Below are 21,329 nucleotides of genomic sequence, written 5' to 3'. Positions count from 1 at the left end.
TGTACGACTGAATGATTGGAGCGATGAGTTATGAAATTTTGCAAATCATATAGTGTATTTATTCACTAAAATTCACCCGTTAATGACAACATTATTTGAGCTGAACGACAAGCCTCTAATGCTTCCCGTGTATAAAGTTAGAGAGAGAAAAGGGAGTTATTTGACCAACGGTTCCTCCTGGTGGGACTGAGGTATTGAAAGAAGAATTTCTGATGAATAATCTGATGGATAATTGCACCTGGAGGGGTTCGGGTATGAGAGAGAGAGAGAGAGAGAGAGAGAGAGAGAGAGAGAGAGAGAATATCTGATGATTGTCGCCTGAATGTATTCCCCCTCGTTAAGGAGAGAACTGAAAGAGAAACAGGGCGAGCACCTGATGAATGGTTCCACCCGGGCGAAGGGAAGACCGCGAGAGAAAGCGAGAAAGGAAGTAAAAGACGCCAGGTGAGAACCTCTCGGGGGGGGAAAAAAAAAAAGCCTGCTAACCGAGGGAGGTAGTAGTAGTAGTAGATCTGGAGATTGGCGGGATGTGTAAAGATCAGCATCGGCGCGTGTTTACCATAGCGCGGAAGCTCGCGTCCTTACCGCTGACACTCAAGAATGGTCGCCGCTCGGGGAATAAGGGCACCGCGACAGGGAGGTCTTAAGAGGTACAGGGGAATTTGACTGCTTTTTTTTTTTTTTTTTTTTTTTTGTCTTTCACTGCGATGCTCAGATTGATTGATTGATTAAATTGATCTTCGTTATGTTTTATTTTCTTTTTATCTGATTGCCTTAAAGAATATTCGCTGACGTACATCTTCGGGGATATTCATGTATCGATTAGTTTGATCTTTTATCGAATGTAAGTACATATCGTAACGGTCTGTCCTACTACCGGATTTATTACTTCGTGACAGAATTTATCCTTTTTTGATCTTGAACCACGCGACCTTTTAAATTGCCATTTTTTTAAGCCATAGAAACAAAAGCACAAAGGGCAACTCTTGTGAGATAACGTGCGTCCTAATGAACTGTACGTCTAACATTCCTGAAAATATATTAAAACGCATAGATTTATTATTCAAGCCACTTCCTCTCCCATAATTCCGGTATCTTGGAAAAAAATGTGCTTTAACACCAAAATCATTGTATAATTCAAACAGAATTTCGCAATGCGATCTAAATTGTCTCTGTATCACAGAACGAAGATAAACCAGACCAGAGGAGACGCTGTTGTTTGCCCTTGCTACTGCAAGCGGCAAATGTGGTCTATAAATCACCAGCTTGGTATCCGCCAAGCACAGGAACTAAGGCAAGTATTCCTTGTGGGCAGCAGCTTCTAGCGAGGGGAGGAGAAGAAGAAGAAGAAGAAGAAGAAAAAAAAAGAAGAAGAAGAGGAGGAGGAGGAGGAGCAGCAGCAGCAGCAGAAGAAGAAGAAGAATAAAAAGAAGAGGAGGAGTGGGTGGAGGAGGAGGAGGAGAAGAAGAAGAGGATGAGGAGGTGGAGAAGAAGAAGAAGAAGAAGAAGAGGAGGAGGGAGTGGAGTAGGAGGAGGAGGAGGAGGAGGAGGATGGGGAGAAGAGGAGATGGAGGAAGAGGAGAAGAATTGTGGCAAGGAATTTTTAGGCTTTATGCAGTTGTTGTCGGTCGTTCTGGGCTCGGACCTTAACGGCGGGGGAGTGGACAAGATGCAGACACCATTTTCATACTTGGTGCGACGTCCGTGCTGCCAATTTCTTAATTTTATTTCTAAGTTGTGGCCTCGTGGGTGTGCGCTTCCGAGAGAGAGTGAGAGAGGCGGGGGGGTGGGGGTGGGGGGCTCGCTTCGAGTAGTGAAACGCAATCTTGTTTCATCTGATATTTGGAGGAGAGAGAGAGAGAGAAGAGAGAGAGAGAGATAGCGAGACGGGGGGGGGGGGTTGGGGTTGGGGGGAGTGGGCATCGCTTCGAGTAGGGAAACGCAATCTTGTTTCGTGTTTCGTCTGATAATTTGGAGAGAGAGAGAGAGAGAGAGAGAGAGAGAGAGGGAGAGAGAGAGAGAGAATTGAAGACTCAGTTTCGTGTCATTTGAAATTTTTATGTATTTATACATATTTATATATAAATACACACGTTAATGGCTTTTTATTTGATGAAATGGTATAATGTAGCAACCAGCAAGGTGAACGTCATTGAGAAAAGAAAGGTCAGCAACATTTCTCCACTTTCTTGGCTACAAAGGGATTTGCGTGCAATTTATGAAACCGTTCTGAGATGGCTGCAATCACTTCAATTAATGTCTGATTTTTCCGTTTGCAGGGTCCGAATAAAATATATCATTTGACGCCCCTCAGAGCATTTATTCTGGATAAATAATACCATTCCTTTATCTTCGTTGCTCTTGGACAGAATCATTTCTTGATAATATATCACAGCAGTAATTGGCAACGATTGAGCCATTTCTTGATAATATATCACAGCAGTGATTGGCAATGATAGAGCCATTGTCAATTATAGAGTTATTTCTTGATAATATATCACAGCAGTGATCAGCAATGATAGAGCCATTTCTTGATAGTATGTCACAGCAGTGATTGTCAATTATAGAGTTATTTCTTGATAATATATCACAGCAGTGATTGGCAATAATTGAGTCATTTCCTGATAATATATCACAGCAGTGATTGTCAACGATAGAGTCATTTCTTGATGATATATCACAGCAGTGATTATCAATTATAGTCTGTGATTGTCAGCAAATGTTCCCTTACATCTCCGCGGTTTTTGCTGTGGTGAAACTCTCTTATTTCGAACAATCACTGTCCCCCCGAGTAAAATATTGCCGAATGTTGCCTGATTGCTAGTCCTCTGTGGCTCTCCGACGAGCCAAGCCAATTTCGTGTTATTCATGAGGCGGTTCATTATTGCTTTGGGCCCTCCAAATTCAACAGCCTAGAAAGCTGCATTTTCTCTCTTATTTGTTCTGCTGTCGCATCTTAACCTTTTCTTATACGCAGTTTGAAATGTAATCTGGCTGAGCTGATTCGTTTCGTATAAAAGAACTGTAAACAAATAAAAAATGCGTCGAAGTTTCTTTGACGCAATCGAGTTTTCTACACACCGCCTAATCAAGGCCACCGAAAATAGATCTGTCTTTCGGTGGTCTTGGTATAATGCTGCATGAGTCGCGGCCCATGAAACTTTAACCACGGCCCGGTGGTGGCCTGTCCTATGTCGTTGTCAGACGCACGGTTACGGCTAACTGTAACCTTAAATAAAATAAAAACTGAGGTTAGAGGGCTCTAATTTGGTATGTTTGATGATTGGTGGGTGGGTGATCAACATACCAATTTGCAGACCTCTAGCCTTAGTAGTTTTTAGGATCTGAGGGTGGACAGCAAAAGTGCGGACGGAAAAAACTGCGGACTGACAGACAAAGCCGGCACAATAGTTTTCTTTTCAAAAAACTAGAAAAAGTTATAAATATAGTAAATCTGCGTTTCTTCAAAAGACTCATTTATTAGATCTAGCCTGTTAGTATTTTTGCACTTATTTTTATATTTTAAAAGCCTGTGATAGAAAACAAGATTTTTTTCCCCCTCATTGAGTCGGTTCTTTTCAGAGTGATGTATCTGGTTAGCAGAATTTCTTCGCATTTGGTTAACAAATGATATTCTTATCCTCGCTTGAAAACATTGAGTATTAGAATTGTTGACTTCAGTTTGATTTCACAAAGATTTATTTGATGCTTACTGAACTTTAGCTCTCATTTAACATCATTTATTGCACTAGATTTATCCTAGCATTGGTCTGAGTGGTGCTCTTTCAAACAGTCAGCGTCGTTTATGCTGTATTTAAGAAAATATATATTTGATGGCCATTGAAAAGTAAAAGATATACTTTCTTACTTTGTTCTTTGAAATAAAAAATATTAAAGTAGTGTATTAATATTAGCTCAGTAAGGAAATATTCGTAAATTACTTTCTTCCAGAATTATCTTCACTACTCATTCTTTTAATGCAAAAGAGATAAATAAAAACAAAAGAATATCTGTTAGCAAGTACCAGCGCAAATGTCTTAAAATATATTGGTCATGAACATATATATAAGTTACTTTAATGCCGACTGAAGGGTCCTATTGATTCTTGATCAACTCGTCCTTAGAAGTTTCGGCGTACCGACTGATTTAGTTTAAGTAGGTCCTAATCCCGCACAGTCCCTTGGTAAGGTGTGGAACGGAGTGGGAGGTCTGGCTTGAGCCTCCGGCCTTTGTTTAATCAGCAAAAACCGAACTGATTAAGAATTTGCTCTCCGTGTCTCCCCGTCTGGTGCTCGGTGAACCCCGCCAGACTAGAAAGTCTAGTTTGAACTAGCTGTAGATTAATCGAAAGAGACTCTTTTCCCGTGTTTATTTAAAACCATGTGCTTTTCATAGAAAGAAGAATGACTGCAAAGGTGCTACCCCTTTTCTCGTGTAAGTCCTGTCAAGTAAAGTGTTTTGTATTGGTAATATTGTATAAGGTGAAGTAGAGTTTGCTTTGGTCATGCAATTATTTTATCTGTTCCTTACGTAGCTCAAGCTCTCTTTGGTACGATAGCAAAGGTACCACACAATTCTGTATGGTTGTACGCGTACACACAGACATACTCCCCCACACTGGTCAGTAACATGTCTGCTAAGCCCTGGGCCCCTCGAGCAGTGAAGTTGAGCAACTTAGCAACGCTGGGCTTCCAACGATGGGAGCCAAATGCCATCGGAACGGATGAGGGGAGCTGGTAACTTTGTCCCAGAATCCTAGAAGATAAACATAAACTTAACATACACACACAGACATATATATAATATATATATATATATATATCATATATATATATATATATATATATATATATATATATGTATAATATACCTATACGACGTCGATAATCATAACAATTGAAACATTTTACTCAAATTAATCAGTCAGCTCATAATTTCAGCAAGATCTTACTGCTTCCTTCAAGTTCGCTTTTATTTGTAGTTAGTGTAAACTGATGTGCTTCTAAAAGAATGCATGCTTATAGCGCATGAAAATGCTAAGACTTGATCCGTGTGTGAATGGTTGTTCTAAGCTCTTCGTCCGCATTTTATTTCTACCATGTAAGTCGCTGGAGGCGTGGCTGTCTGGCTCGACTCATTTGGAAGTGGTTGTGGGAGGGAGTTCCTGGCACAAGCAGAGAAACGTGGCTCAAGAAGCAATCTGACCTCACAGGAAAACAATGCTGCCACTGAGAGGTGGATTAGCATGTCTCGATTCTTCTTTTACTAGTAACTCTTCTTTAAGAGCTGAGCGAGGAGAGCGTTTCCTTGCTTTGGGAAGTCTGCTTTTGAAGCGTGAACTGGTGTATATATATATATATATATATATATATATATATATATATATATATATATATATAATATATACAATACGCACACACACACACACACACACACACACACACAAAGGTAGAAGCCGCGAAGGAAAGTAAAGCAATTGAGTGGCTGCGAGATGTTTCATCTCAGCGTCCTTTACTTAACTAAGTAAAGGACGGTGGGATGAAAGCTTCTCGCAGCACTCCACTGTTTTCACTGTCCTTCGTGGCTTCTACCTATATTTATATATTCATCACGTTCCAAATTTTTCGTGATTTAGATATATATATATATATATATATATATATATATATATATATATATATATATTTATATATATACTTAAAAGATCCTCACGTGAAAATGAAAGAAGGAGGTACCAAGATTTTCAACTTTTATTCCAAAGTCATCTTCAGGGTATACTGAAAATTGTTCAGTACCGTGAAGATGACTTTGGAATAAAAGTTGAAAGTCTTGGTACCTCTTTCTTTCATTTTCACGTGAGGATCTCTTATATACTTCACCCACGGGACCATTGTGGATTTGCAAGATATATATATATATATATATATATATATATATATATATATATATATATATATATACCTGAAGGTTAATCAGATGTTTTTCCTGTAACTTCTAATCCACTCAGATCAAAACAACATCGTTCAGGGTTTTTCAGCAGTAGCAGTGAAGGCGTTAGATCATAATGCTGTTTACTAAGAGCAAGAAAATTACGTTTGTTTTTACTTTGCTTATGCAATTGTTTATTTATTTTCGGATTCATGCTAGAGGTTTGTTCCTTGCGTTGAATGATCTTACAAGTCATGTAATTGTTTCAATGGTCGTTCAGAAGTTCACACTTACACACAAATCTGATTTCACTGTTTCATATTCCCCGCTGGAGAGTAGTGGTATCAGTGTAGGCTACCTCACGCGGTGCATCGTATGCATTACTTATGGTTCGTTGCAGCGTCACTTCGGCCATCAGCTGCAACCCTTTTTCATTTTTTTTTACCGTACCTCCGCTAATATTCTCTTCCATCCATCTTACTTACCGCCATCTCCTTAATATTGTTTCATAGTGCAACTGCGAGGTTTTCCTCCTGTTACACATTAAAACTTACTCTAAATTTCACTTTTATCGCTGAATGACCTCGAAGGTTTCCCCCTTCTGCCCCGCTTGACCTTTGGCCCAAAATTGATATCATATTGCATTCCATTGCTTAATTGTTTCTTTGTCTGTTTGTCTTGGATATTTCTCTTACGTAGGTTAATCTTTACTTCTCTATTTCTTTTTCAGTATTGGGTTGCTTTCTCTATTGAACTATTTTGGCTTGTAACCTTCTGCTTTTCTGTCTATGGATACAGCTTGGTATTTAGTCTAATAATAATAATAATAATGATAACGATAATATAAATCTACATAAATAAAAATGTAAATTTTCGTTTGTTCAAAATCTTAAATCTCCGACAGTTCTTCACCGATTGCTTAGAAATTTTGATGCAACATTGTATTCGAATACGCACGACGTTTCTATAATGAGGTTTCATCCTACCTACCCCTTCCAAAAGGGGGTTGGGGGTGAGAAGGGGTTTCCTGAAACCGAGTTGGTTCTACCCATGAAACGGGGCTGGTTATGCCCGTAGACTTAATTACTTTACGAATTTATCATACATAATTTCTGCATATGACTTATCATTTGGAAAAGAATACTATAGGGTAAATATCAATGGCATCAAAGAGGGTGGAGTTTGAGAAGGGGGTTGACAGAGAGAGAATGAGAGGGAGAGGAAGTGAGAGAGAGTAGACGGGGTGTTAGGGGGAAGAAAGAGGAAAAAAGACAGGGGGGGTTAGAGAGAGAAGGAGACAGAGACAGAGGCAGAGACAGAGAAGAGAGGGTGTTTGGGAGAGAGAGAGAGAGAGTTTGTATTAGTGAGAAGAAAGAGGGAAAGAGACAGTGATTGATGGAGAGGAGAGGGAAAGAGAAAGTAAAAGGAAGGAGCAAAAGAGAGAGAGAGAGAGCGTTGGTATTAGTGAGAAGAAAGAGGGAAAGAGACAGTGATGGTTGGAGAAAGAGAGAGTAAGAGAAAGGAACTTAATATTTTCCTTCTTTTCCATTTAACCAGACTAAGCCACAGCAACGTGTGGCCGGATACAGCTACTAATGAATATATTTGTTGCAGAAGCTACTTTGAGCATCCCAAAAATAATTGATTAGAATCTGACAGTAGCCCTTGGGAGTCTGGTGTAAGGTATAGTTGAAAGCTTGAATTTTAAGTCAGTGGCCCCTGTGGCCTTGTTCCATATGAATAGGATTCATGTTCTGAATAATGATAACGATAATAATTAGCCAGTGTTAGGGAAAATAAAAAAAAGGAAAAAAAGGTCTAATGTGACTATATGTTCCTCGAAATGTTTATCAATATGGATGCACGGAAATTATCCATTCTCACTTCGTTAAGATAAGATGAATCCTTTGATTGGGCACATTTCTACTTTTGCACAAAAGGTTGCTGTGCAGTCCACTAGCATCTCATGTGATGTGTGTTGAACTACTTAAATGGTGTGGTGAACATTAAAATTCTTTCCAGAATGTCGGCAGCATCCACATTCCTAGTTCCATTTGCTATAGTGCTGGGCCTTTTACATACAACTAACTATATATACTTCCATCCATTTACAGTACAAAGTCTATTATCTCTGTAGGAAGTACATCCCTTCCTCTTGCCGTATAACGCTATTTTGTAGGGTCAATGGGCACTGGGTTTAGTGCCAATATAAAGTCAATTGCTAAGAGAGAGAGAGAGAGAGAGAGAGAGAGAGAGAGAGAGAGAGAGAGAGAGAGAGAACATAAGTAAAGGAAGACTACAATGATGTTAGTGAAGTTCTTGCGTGAGGATTTAATATCATCGGACATATTTAAAAAATTCATTAAAACGTACATAAAAAAAAAGTTTGACATTCATTATGAACTAACAATACGGTAACCTTGGATGTTGTATGAAACCTAGGATATAATAAAGAGTAAACGAAAGCATCGCTCCTTTTACGTCTCTATTTAGTGAATGCTAATTAACTTTGGAGTTTTCTGTTTCCGTATCAACTTTCACTGTAATATCCCACTTTTCATAACGTGTATTTATCGTAAATTTGTACTCGAGCTTTTGATTTGTCCTGAACAGGTCTCCAACATGGTAGTTAGCTGGCGATGAAAGCTGACAGTTACGCAAATTATGCGTCCGTTCTGCAAGAAACAGAATAGTGTAGCGACTCAGTAAGTTAAAACGGAATCCTTTGCGTCAGTACATCAAATGACGTGATTAAAGAGAGTATCTTGCAAGTTTCACATTTTCTTTTTTCTTCACGTGTATTAAGTGTATGAATGATGAAACAGATTAAAGATATGTACATAACAAAAGAGGCATTTCAAGAGAATATGAGAAATGTAACGAACTTCGCAACCTTATCACCCATTCTCCTTGAGAATACATATTTAAATGAGCCCTGTTTAATATTCCTAGTACAGTATACCATTACTATATATCTGACACGAGTTATTGAGCAATAGCAGTTATCAAAATATGCCAGCAACTCCAGAAATGACAGGAAATTCTATATCTGTTAAATAAGCTTATTGCTAATTTGAATTCTCCCGATAAGCCAAATCGATGACCGCCGAAGCGCGTCGACCTAATTTCTGATCGGCTTTATCAAAAAAAAAAAAAAAAAAAAAAAAAAGCAAGGGACATCTGCAGACGATGCTTTGGATGCCTTCTCCCAAAACGAGAGGCTTTTTTAACTAGAACCGGCTCAAGTGCCTTAGCTTCTTGCCGAGGGTATTGCTTTAACCCCCATTTTTCGTGCTTTTGTTGAAATATTTCGCAACATGTAATAAACGAGGATTTGTCCTCAGCCAGATCGGTATATAAAGAGAACAGAATCGAGCGATGGCCTTAGTCTTTGTAGGACTCGAGCAGGGTAGGTCCAGCGGCTTTGGGATCTAGTTCTCTGGTCTTGTGGTAATTCGAAAAGTTGTGTATATTAGTGATTGTGTTGAACTGAGTTACGATAACGGTTGCTCTATGTACAGCGACTATTGTGAAAATTTGAGTTTATGTAGAATTATGTTTAGTAAGCTTTCGTGAATACCGGAATAGCATTTACGCAAAGAATTCGTAATTTAGCACTGATTCTGTAGCTCAAAAAAAAAAAAAATAAATAAATAAAGTTTAATCTTGTTAACTCCCCTTATCTGAGCCTTCGAACTCACAAAAAAAAATGATTTGGAAAAGTTCATTACTCCTCAGATATTTCCCCTCGATGTCAGTAAATCTTATTACGGTTTACATGACAAAAGTTGAACTAATTGATTATTTTTAACACAAAATTATAAAAAAGTGTCTTTGGATAGAATAATCCGAGTCCACTGTACGCATTATTGAACTTTGAGTGGAAAAACATTTATTCAATAGCTTCGTATTTCTATTTCTTTTTTTCGTATGACTTACATCTTGTACTCGCTTTTTAACAGACACTTTAAATCTGCTTCATAATTGATGCATTTTTTGTCTTTTATTGAACTAAAGATATGAATCCACTGTTGGGTCCTATGGCTTTTTTGCGAAACCTTGCAAACAGAATCAGTTGAATTATAGATTAGCAGTGTGAAAGGATCTGTGGAATGATATGAAACCTGCAGAGCCTGACCTTATATACACACACACACACACACACACACACACACATATATATATATATATAATATATATATATATATATATATATATAATATATATATATATGTATATAGCATAGCATAACATAGCATAGCATAGCATAGCAGCTGAGGTTCCGAACTAGTTTAGAACCACAAGAAGATTGACATAATCAATTTATTTTGCATTGCCCTAAAACATTCATACAAATTCATAGAAAGTGTCTTTGAAATAGTATATATTAATGGTTCTATGGACCAACAAAGATTCTTTGATTTCATCATTTTAATTACGGGAATGAGATGAGTATTAGCTTGTAAGATAATTGATCCATATACCTCTCGTTTCTATTTTGTATTCCATTATTTTTAAGCAAATAATAGCTGCTGATGAGAAATAGAATATAACATTTACATTTCGCTTTGGAAGTAACTGAAATCCAATCGATAACATTGTCTTTTTAAATATTCATCATTACTATATAAACGTTACATTATATACTTACCATTTTGGCTTAATCCTGATCCAAATGAATAAGTATTATATTAAAAATAGGGATATTGGGATATATGGGGCTGCTTTGATTGCAATTTTAACGGTTAAATACTGGATACGCAAAAGGTATGTCCTTATGCTTAGAAATGCAAAGGCTAAATACCCGCTTTACTAGCATACATAATATCTATTCAAAATGAACTTTTTCAGTAATGTAAGAATATTTTAGGAACTTTTTTACTTCATGTAAAAGTGCGATTATTTATGTAGTTACATTTAATTGTGAATAAATGGAAAGAGTCCCAAGACATAGATAAAGAGAAAAACAATTGGAGAAACCCACTCGCAAATATAGTAACCAGTTAACGTTGTCTTTTTAAAATATTATATTTTGTTTTTTCTTTCTCCAAACTCCAAGCAAATATATGTATCTTATTATATGTTTTATATCCTAGGCTATCGTTAGAATCCCATAACCAACCACCACCACCATGTGTGACGACGAAGAGGCGGCGGCACTAGTTTGCGACAATGGTTCTGGTCTTGTCAAGGCTGGCTTTGCCGGTGATGACGCTCCTCGATCTGTCTTCCCCTCCATCGTTGGCCGCGCCCGTCACCAGGGTGTGATGGTCGGTATGGGTCAGAAGGACGCCTACGTCGGTGATGAGGCCCAGAGCAAGAGAGGTATCCTCACCCTCAAGTACCCCATCGAGCATGGTATCATCACCAACTGGGACGACATGGAGAAGGTCTGGTATCACACCTTCTACAATGAACTCCGTGTTGCCCCTGAGGAATCCCCAACAATGCTCACTGAGGCTCCCCTTAACCCCAAGGCCAACCGCGAGAAGATGACCCAGATCATGTTCGAATCTTTCAACATGCCTGCCACTTATGTTTGCATCCAGGCTGTCCTGTCCCTCTACGCCTCTGGCCGTACTACTGGTGAGGTCTGCGACTCTGGTGATGGTGTTACTCACATGGTTCCAGTATATGAAGGTTTCGCCCTTCCCCATGCCATCCTCCGTCTGGACTTGGCTGGTCGTGACATCACCTGCTACTTGATGAAGATCATGACTGAGCGTGGCTACTCCTTCACCACCACCGCTGAGCGTGAGATCGTTCGTGACATCAAGGAGAAGCTCTGCTACATTGCCCTGGACTTTGAGAGTGAGATGAACGTTGCAGCGGCATCCTCTTCTATCGACAAATCTTATGAACTTCCTGATGGTCAGGTCATCACAATCGGTAACGAGCGTTTCCGTGCTCCTGAGTCTCTGTTCCAGCCTTCCTTCCTTGGTATGGAATCTTCTGGTGTTCATGAGGTCGTCCACAACTCTGTCATGAGGTGTGATATCGACATCAGGAAGGACCTGTTGGCCAACATTGTCATGTCTGGTGGTACCACCATGTACGCTGGTATTGCTGACAGGATGCAGAAGGAAATCACTAATCTCTCTCCATCTACCATCAAGATCAAGATCATTGCTCCCCCTGAAAGGAAATACTCCGTCTGGATCGGTGGTTCCATCCTTGGTTCTCTGTCCACTTTCCAGGCCTTGTGGATCACCAAGGAAGAATATGATGAGTCTGGTCCTGGTATTGTTCACCGCAAGTGCTTCTAAATAAAGGACTTAAACATAAAGGATGTCTTCCTTGCCATCTGTAAAACAGATTTCATTCTTTTATATTATTTTGTTTGTATCTTTATACAATGAATAAATTATTAAGGAAATATTGTTTTGATATACCTAATCACTTTTGAAGTTTTTGCAAGTTCATATGAGTTACCATCTAGGATATTTGTCTGCAAATAAATGTTAGTCTTTAAAGAGGTAAAGATTTCTTCCTGTAACTTGTTTGTTATGTTGAGCTAATGTTTTCAGGCTTGGTACATGAAAGAAATTACCTGTTCTGAGAATCCCTTGGCAACTGATTCCTTATAATTGTTGCAAAGATGAATATGAAAGAAATAATATTTGGATGTATGTGAAAAGTAAAGAAATTAGATAATCAACTAAAGGAGAATAGTGACATTTTCCTTGTGATGCAATTCTAAAATATTTAAAAGTGAGACTAGGAGAAGTAATATCCTCAAAGTTTTGTAAAAGAACAGAAATTTCAGTTGAAAGAAAACAACAAATCAAATGGCAAAAACAACTTTTTGGAATGCAAACAGACTTTAGACTTAGGATGCGAAACAAAATTCTCTAGCATTAGCTTCTGGAAACAAAGTTCTTCAGCTAAAATTTAGTTATCATCATTATGAATAGTTGGGGGTTCATTACATGATGGTAGTTGTATTTAAATTTTATTTACATGCAAAAGTTATTACCATCTCCTTTGCACGGACATGTTTTCTTTATTTATTTACAGCTTGATCGAACATTATACCGTTAATAATGATTACCATTATACTATTAGTTTCTTGATCATTATTCTTTATCCAACATGCTTTTCAACTTTGTTAAGGAAAGTAGCTTTCTAAAATTGTATATAGCAAAGGATAGAAGCTTTCCTGAATAACGTTAATGCATACATACATGTTTCATAGGTGGCATGAAAAATGTATATTTCCATGAAGGCAGCTGATTCGAAAGAAACTAATGCAAGATTTATGTATAAGTGTAATATTAGAGTGGCACTGTTGCTGGTTATGATATAATATATATATATATATATATATATATATATATATATATATATATATATATATATATATATATATATATATACTCCCACACGATGGAGATTAAGGGCAGGAACATGATGAGATTCACATTTCTACTTTAATCCTACGTTTCGTGACAACATCGCCACATCCTCAGTGATTTTCTACAAAATAAAATATATGTTAACATAAAATAGGAGCTGATTACAAGATCCAATAGTTGAAAAAGCTAAAACAATTTAATAATAATATCACAACTCACGACTTAAAATACATGCACACTTGACTAAAACTGAGGTTAGAAGTACAAAACAATTATATATAATGAAAAGAACATTTAAGAATCTAAGCAAATTATTTATACACATAAAAATTTAAATTTAAAATAAAAAAAAATCTTAGATGGAGCGCAGTTATTAGAGAAGTACCCTTACCTCTAGCTGGACTCTATTCCACAACGAAATTACTTTTCTTCTCCAAAACTTCTCTAATAACTGCTTTCCCTCTAAGATTTTTTTTTTTAATTTTGAATAAACTTCTTGACAAAAAGTGTTCTGAACAGCCTATATGTTCTAAGGTCCCCAAGCTTCCTTTTTATGCCAGTTTCCCATACCTATTAAATGATAATTTTCGAAAAGATTTCACTAAGACTGTACACAGGGATTTTAGAGCCGTAAATCTAAAGCTTATACCTAAGAGTCCCAGGACCATTGGCTCGCTCTTCAAGTTTAAAGATCGGCTCTGCCCTTTGATGACGTCGGGTGTCGTTTATGAATACACTTGTCCCAGATGTAATCTGGAAAAACATGTGGGATCTACCCGGCGTCTTCTCAGGGTCAAGTCTGATTCCCATCGGGGCATTTGTTATAGAACTGGGTGTAAGCTACCTAATCCAGAAACTTCTTACATTAGGAATCATACTATTAAATGTAAAGCTACAATCAATTATCAAGATTTTAAAATTATTGGCCAAACAAAGGAACTCAACGAACTGTTGATTTTGGAGTCTCTAAACATCAAATTACGAGTTCCAACTCTAAACAACCATTCCTCTTCTGTCCCCTTGTTTTTAGCCTAAATTTTCTGCCATTCTTTGGGCCTCTTGACATTGTTTACTTTTAGTGTGTTTTTATCATTGATGCTGAAAGGTGGGTTAAGAGTGTGGAGTTTTGATTGTATGCATTGGAGTTCTTTTTAAGTGTATATATAATTTTGCTTAGATATTTAAATGTTCTTTTCGTTATTTATAATTGTTTTGTACTTCTAATTTCAGTTTTAATCAAGTGTCCATGTAATTAAATCTGTGAGTTTTAATTTTACTATTAAATTGTTTTAGCTGTTTCAACTATTGGATCTTGTAATCAGCTCTTATTTTATATTAACATATTATATTTCATTTTGTAGAAAATCCCTGAAGATGTGGCGGTGTTGTCACGAAACGTGGGATTAAAGCAAAAAATGTGAATCTCATCGTGTTCCTGCCCTTAATCTCGTCTGATCTGTGTTGTAATACATATATATATATATATATATATATATATATATATATATATATATATATATATGTATATATCTAATGTAATTATCGCTTGCTTGGCGATGACTTTTTGTGTTCTCCTTACGACTGTCATTCGTAAAGTATTTTTTGGTTCCTCTCTATCCCCTTGGGATATCTTAGTAGAGAGGTTCTTCCTTGACTAGAGGAGATGATTCAAACAGGCAAGTTGACAAGATAACAACTTTTATTTCTGAACTCCAGATAGGAGATGCAGCGCGGAGCGGACGACCGATATGTTTGATCGTTGGCGTGGAACTGCCATTCTAGCATCGCGTCGATAGCGGAACATTAGCTATCTCAGCAATTCATATAAAAAACACATACGTAGTTCGCCGGCTCGGAAGTTACAAGTTTCCGGCGTAGGTTAACAGGTCAACCGCTTCCCATGAAGTTGTTGTGCAAAGTTATCATAACATAAAAAATGTTGACAAAGCTTTGAGCTAGATCAGGCTACTGCAGACAGCGCATAGCGTAATCTAGGTCTGCTTTGGTCACGTAGAACCCTCCTAATGCCATGACCCAGGTCATTGTTTATATTTACAGATCTTGTAAATTATACATATGTAATTATTACATTAGGCTCGGACTGCTACCTATTCAAGCCTTGAATAACAAAAAAAATTACTTTAAACATTGTTCATAGGAGCGTGCTCGTAACATACTAAGTGATTAAATGCATAAAAAGGTTCTGGTTACATACCCTTGTTGACATATTCATAAACAAAGATAAATGCATGGAAAACAATATAGATCCATGTTTGGTAATAATAATGATTATGTACCAAAAATAATAAAAAGGTAAAAATCAAAACATGTATACATGATTAATATGATAACAGGTAACCTGATTAAGAATAATGGTTACAAATAATGATTATAGCATGATCATGGATAATTGTTTAAAGAGTACTTGACACTCTTTGTAATAGATAAATATAATTGTATAATAGTATAAACAATTGTAATTCTGCAGAAATTCAATATATGGGCTGATATTTTATTAGGTGCCCGAAAAATACCTTTAGGAATATATTAATGTATAATATTGGGCTATAATGCTTTATTAGGCGCCCTGGAGATACTTTAACTGTTCAAATGCAAAGGCCGTGAGTCTTTCTTGTCCTACATTTTTGCCAGCATACGGACCGCTTTTCACACACAACACAATTCCAGACAATTCCCTAGGCACGAACTGAAGTGGCCAGGTTCAGGCGGCCCTAAACGCAAACGACTTGAGTTTAACGGGGGTACGTCATCCAGACGGGCCAGTACGTTCCCTTGGAGATCCTTCTGTTACGCCTCAGCCTACGCCAAGCAAAGATGTTGACGGCGATAACCAATATGGCCGTCACGCTGAACACGGCTAGCAGAATGTAGTAGCGAAGATGTTCTCCACCTGCATAAGTCGATGACGCGTGGGTCATCTCAGCCAGTTGCGTCAGGACGATGAGCTACTCGCGCGTTGTATGGGAGAGGTAGTGATGGGATGATTGTGGTAGCCCACGTGTAGTTCGCGAAATACGCCTTCTCACGTATTATCGTGTTGACCCCTCTGACGGTATAGTTTTGTAGATGTCCCCGTAACCATCGGCTGCTACGAAGTAGGGGCATGGGCGGTGATGTGTCCGGACACACGACGTCGAATCCGGCCTTATCATAACGGATCCAGGAACCATTATTCATCCTGTAATTGAATTTATTACCGTAAAAGGATAAAGTTTCCCCAGACAACCTTTCGCTTGTATGAGAGAGAGAGCCGTTTAGCACTATGTCTAACTCACATGAATCCGTTGATATAGGATAGATTCAAAAGAGTCAGCTGTACAAATTTTATTATTCATGGCTTCTGAACAATGAGGTGAGTTTATCTAAGTCTTTAATGACTGTAAATGATTTCTTATCAGAAGAAATCAGTACATGCCCCGTTAAATTGGGATATTGACTGGATTTGAGTTATTCGTCATAAAAGTAGGAAACGGTGCTATTTTGTATGATTGCCAAGCATCGGAAGAATCAAAAGGAATTGTGATCATAATTCTATAATTTTCAACGCTGACTGATATTAGCTATAATAGAATTCTACTTTTAGGCATCTAATAAAGGAATATAACCTAGCTTCTCCCGTCCGTTTTCTAAAGTTAACGTCAGATCTTTAATAGGCATGAGGTGAGGAGATAACACACCTTTGTTGCTAACGTAATTGCTCTACGTAATCTTTGACTTTTCAATAAAATGTGATATTTTCACACGGATATGATCTATTTTCGAACTATAGTAAGCTAAAGTAGCCAGCAAATGTTGAACTTCCATGACTGATCGATATTATTTGAATGTTCATTAACGATATTCATTATTTGATTGATCGAAGATAACTGGCTGCGAAGTTCTGATAAGGCCAGTTCCGTTTTGTGTTGCAAAAACTCAATTCTTTTATTTTGATTATTTATCTTGAGGCGATTTGAGATTCCTAAGCCTAGATTCGCAACTGATCCTAAGATGTTTAGTCCAGCTAGAATAAGCGGGTTGCGGCGTTCAAGAGTATTGTGCCGCACAGACCACATCAGCAGGTCACGAGCGAGTTCTTCTTGCCCCTCGGGCGTTTATTTTCGTAATGTTCATAAGACAACATTTCCGCGACGCTTAGTGTTTGAGCTAGTGAAATCTCTGAGTTAGCATGAAAATTACGTTCATGCATTTCCTTAAGGGAAATACCAAACCTCATCAGGTCATTCTTTAAGTTAAGGACGTCATCTTCAGGTAAGAAAATAGCATGCATATCTACCTCGATAACAATATTACTTGACACGATGAATATATCATCGATTCTCTCGATAATCGAGCCATGATTAAATTCTATGTCTTTCGTCCTAGCGCTCTTTCCATACAACAAAGATTGTCTGAATACACAATATCACTCCTAACAATAACAGATTCATTTTTGAAAAACTGCAATGAGTAAAACAGATGTAATAACTCGCGTAAAAGAATAGGTTTACATACAATATGATTAATAGATATATAATATAAAATTATTATACAAGTTTCATAAATACAACCATTTTTTCCCTCACTCCATCTACCCTTCTTTAGATTCTGATATGTGCCAATGGGACTATTCTCACATCAGTGGGTTTGGATACATTTTGAACCCTAACTCTATTGGCCGTTAAATTTTCTAAAATGTTAAACGGGCCTTCAAACTTAGGTGTCAGTTTATAATTTAAACCTTTACGCAGTATACTTGTATGTATACTGATCGCCCACGGCATATGTTCTAGTTGGCTTAGCTATTTTATCATGATTTTTTTTTCATTATGATCTGTGCTTCTTCTAAATTCTTACGAATTATATTATATCGACTTATGCTTGCATCCATAACATCCTTTAGAGGATTTGATAAATTAGTTGTAGGCTTTAAGATGTGGAAAGGCGTTCGGGCCGGGATACCGTACAGTGCCTCGTGCGGGTGTCATTAATAGACACATGATACGAGTGATTAAGTGTGCTTAGTACCGCAGGTATGGCAATGTCCCAGTTGGGGTCTGCCCCCCCTAAGGTGACCCTTAAAATGTTTAAAACCTTACGATTTGCCCTTTCCACTAGCCCATTAGACTCTGGGTGATAGATCATGGTATTGATTTTCTTTATACAAAGGAATTCGCACAAGGAGTTAAGGAAATGATTATTGAACTCCCCGCCCGAGTCTGAGATAATGATGTGTGGAATTCCATGTTTACAAATGTAGCACTCGTAAAACTTCCTAGCGCACTCGACCGCGGTTTTTTGTTTTAAGCGCTATAAGTTCTGTATATCGAGTCAAAGCGTCTATAATTACTAGGAGTGCTTATTTCCTCTGTCTGACTCGTAAAATCCTGTTAATAAATCTAAATGTACTCTTTCAAAGGGTTGATTTGGCACGGGGTAAGCCCCTAGGCTGACAGGTGTCTTCGTGTGCCCTTTGTATTCTTGACAAGTGCGACAATTTGCTATGTGCTTTTTTATATCTGTAAGCATCGTATGCCAATAAAATAAGGATTTGGCTTTCTGTGACATCAAGGTATAACCCGGGTGTCCGTGCAGTGGATTTTCATGCAACCACTTTAAGACAGTGGGTATGAGTGAGATAGGCACCACCACCTGGTTGTTATTCAACTGCGGTGTGTTGCGGGTTTTCCTCGTCACGGATCTACACAGGATATTGTCCTGTAGGATATAATTCTGCTGCTTATACTTTAGGTATTCTTTTTCCTTCGGATTTCCGTTTAACGCAATGATGATGTTCTATTTGCGAATCTTTTCTTTGTTCCGTCTGTAATAGTTCAGCACTCCAGCCCAGATCTTCCTGTTCAGATATAGTTTTAACAACGGGCGTGGAGGTTGAGATATCTATTAATTCAGCTAATGGCTCGGTACAAGATGAAGAGGGGTTGCGTGATAATGCTAAGTCAGCAATGATATTTGCTTTCCCAGGTAAATACCCGATCCTCGCGCCAAAGTCCTGAATGATCATGTGCCACCGAGTTCGCTTGGGGCTGTGACTAAAGCCTTTAAAGAAGTCGGTTAGGGGCTTATGATCAGTGAGAACCTTGACGGGATAACCGTATATTATGAATTTAAAGTGCACGAGTGAATTAACAATAGCGAGCCCTTCCTTGTCTATTACTGCATATTTACTTTCGGAAGGTCTCAGTTTACGTGAATAAAAAAGCTATAGGGAAAAAAGAAAAAACTGTCTATCATATTGTTGAAAGCAATACCCCACCTACTCCTAGGTCTGAGGCGTCTGTTGCTATGAAAAATTCCTTACCGAAGTCAGGAAATTTCAAGATAGGAGAACTACACAGTTCATCTTTCAATTTATCGAACGCCTGTTGATGAATTTCAGACCATACGAAAATCTACGCCCTTTTTTATAAGATCGGTTAGGGGAGCGGCTATGATTGAGTAGTTGCGGATGAAGCGGCGATAGTAACCGCTGCATCCTAAAAATTGCTGTATTCCCTTGACGTTAGTAGGTATCGGAAAGTTACGGATAGCCGACACCTTATCGTGGACGACTTTAAGACCTTCACTAGAAACCGTGAAAACCTAGATAGACTAGTTCTGTTTTAAAAAATTCACACTTACTTATCTTTACCCTTAAATTATGCTGCCTTAACCTTTGTAACACTAACTCCAATTTACGTAAATGTTCTTCTAATGTGAAAAGGAAAAGTTACTAAGTCATCCATTGTAGGCATGTAGGATATCTCCCAACAAGTCTCCAAACGACGACGTTTATCATACGAGTAAAAGTTATAGGAGCACAACGTAAACCAAAAGGCATACGCAAAAATTCATAATGTCCCCTGGCTGTGCTGTAACGGCAGTGTATGGATACTCTCTTGTTCCATCGGAATCTGATGAAATCCTTTTAGTAAGTCTAGGCTTGTGAAATATTTATTCTGGCCTAGTAAAGATAGGATATCATCGGTACATGGTACTGGGGAATCTGTCAGGGATTGTTTCTTCATTTAAACGACGAAAATCTACGCATATCCGCCAAGTTCGATCTTTTTTCGGTACTACTATTAACGGAAAATTATAAGGGCTTTTGTTTGATTTCCTAATGACTCCTTCCTTTAACATTTTTACCTACTTCCTCTGTTATCTCATTCTGAAATTTCATAGGAAGTCGGTAGAAGGTACATAGATTACTTTCTGTTGTCCTTGAGCCTGATTTGATGCTCGATGACATCCGTTTTTCCTAAGGTTCCATCCTGTAGTGGAAAAAACATCATGATATTTAGTTAACAGATTCAAAAATTTCTGCTGATTTCTTCTTCTTGAAGGTCCTTATTGATTTTGTTCTTTATAGATTGCAAAAGGGTTTCATCCGCGACTGATTGAGCGTGATTTATCTCAGCTACGGTAAGAAGCGATGTTTATAAACTTCGGCATCCAAGATATGTTGATTTTGTGGATTACTAAGTGGTATTCAAATGATTACAGACTTCGATGTTACATTGTTGTTGTGAGCCGACTGTATAAACGGCTTGTGTGACGGATAATCCGTGTGTTTTCAGAGTTTCGGAAAGGATTAATGTTTCAGATCCTGGCAAGGTTCTCTTTACACGCACTAATATATTTGAAGTTACGTTAGGCTCGAGAGTTTGCGTGCAAGCTGATATTACGGGTGAGCGAGAGTTCTGTTGGGTTGCCTGTATTATTTCTTGGTTCATGAGACAGGTGATTGGTTCCGTAATGTAAGTGACAACTCTGCCTGTCTCTTTATTATCTAAAACTGATTTTAGGGTATTAGAAGACCTATAGAATTTCCCTTTGATATACACGCCGTGTTTTGCAGGTGCTAAGATAATATTTTGAGTGCCCATAGACGGGTATCCGATAATTACTGCGGGATACATATTAATGTTTTGTACAACGACAAAGGTATCAGCAAACGTGCGCTTACCGACCTTGTACTGTACATGAGTTACGCCCACAACATTTAATTCATTATTCCCAATGCCTGAGAGCCTTATTCCGGAC

The 21,329-nt window shown here is 38.0% G+C and overlaps 1 protein-coding gene across 2 annotated transcripts; it reads left to right on the top strand.

Moving 5' to 3' along the window:
* Nucleotides 1-9,239: 9,239 nt before the first annotated feature.
* LOC135201510 (actin-like) lies at nucleotides 9,240-12,304 on the top strand. Of its 2 annotated transcripts, none has more exons than XM_064230499.1 (2): nucleotides 9,240-9,337; nucleotides 11,025-12,304. In XM_064230499.1, exon 2 carries the CDS (start codon nucleotides 11,061-11,063, stop codon nucleotides 12,192-12,194), a length of 1,134 nt encoding a protein of 377 aa, XP_064086569.1. In that variant the 5' UTR covers nucleotides 9,240-9,337; nucleotides 11,025-11,060; the 3' UTR covers nucleotides 12,195-12,304. The 2 variants fall into 2 exon arrangements, with proteins under 2 accessions (XP_064086569.1, XP_064086568.1); XM_064230498.1 differs by having other exon boundaries at nucleotides 9,330-9,378.
* The last annotated feature ends 9,025 nt before the right edge of the window (nucleotides 12,305-21,329 follow it).

Source organism: Macrobrachium nipponense, chromosome 28 (assembly GCF_015104395.2).
Source record: "Macrobrachium nipponense isolate FS-2020 chromosome 28, ASM1510439v2, whole genome shotgun sequence".
Classification (NCBI taxonomy): Eukaryota; Metazoa; Arthropoda; class Malacostraca; order Decapoda; family Palaemonidae; genus Macrobrachium; species Macrobrachium nipponense.
This window is presented reverse-complemented; position numbering and strand designations above follow the sequence as displayed.

Bases quoted from the DNA above. Each gene is read 5' to 3' on its own strand.
- LOC135201510 (XM_064230499.1), top strand. From the start codon at position 11,061: ATGTGTGACGACGAAGAGGCGGCGGCACTAGTTTGCGACAATGGTTCT.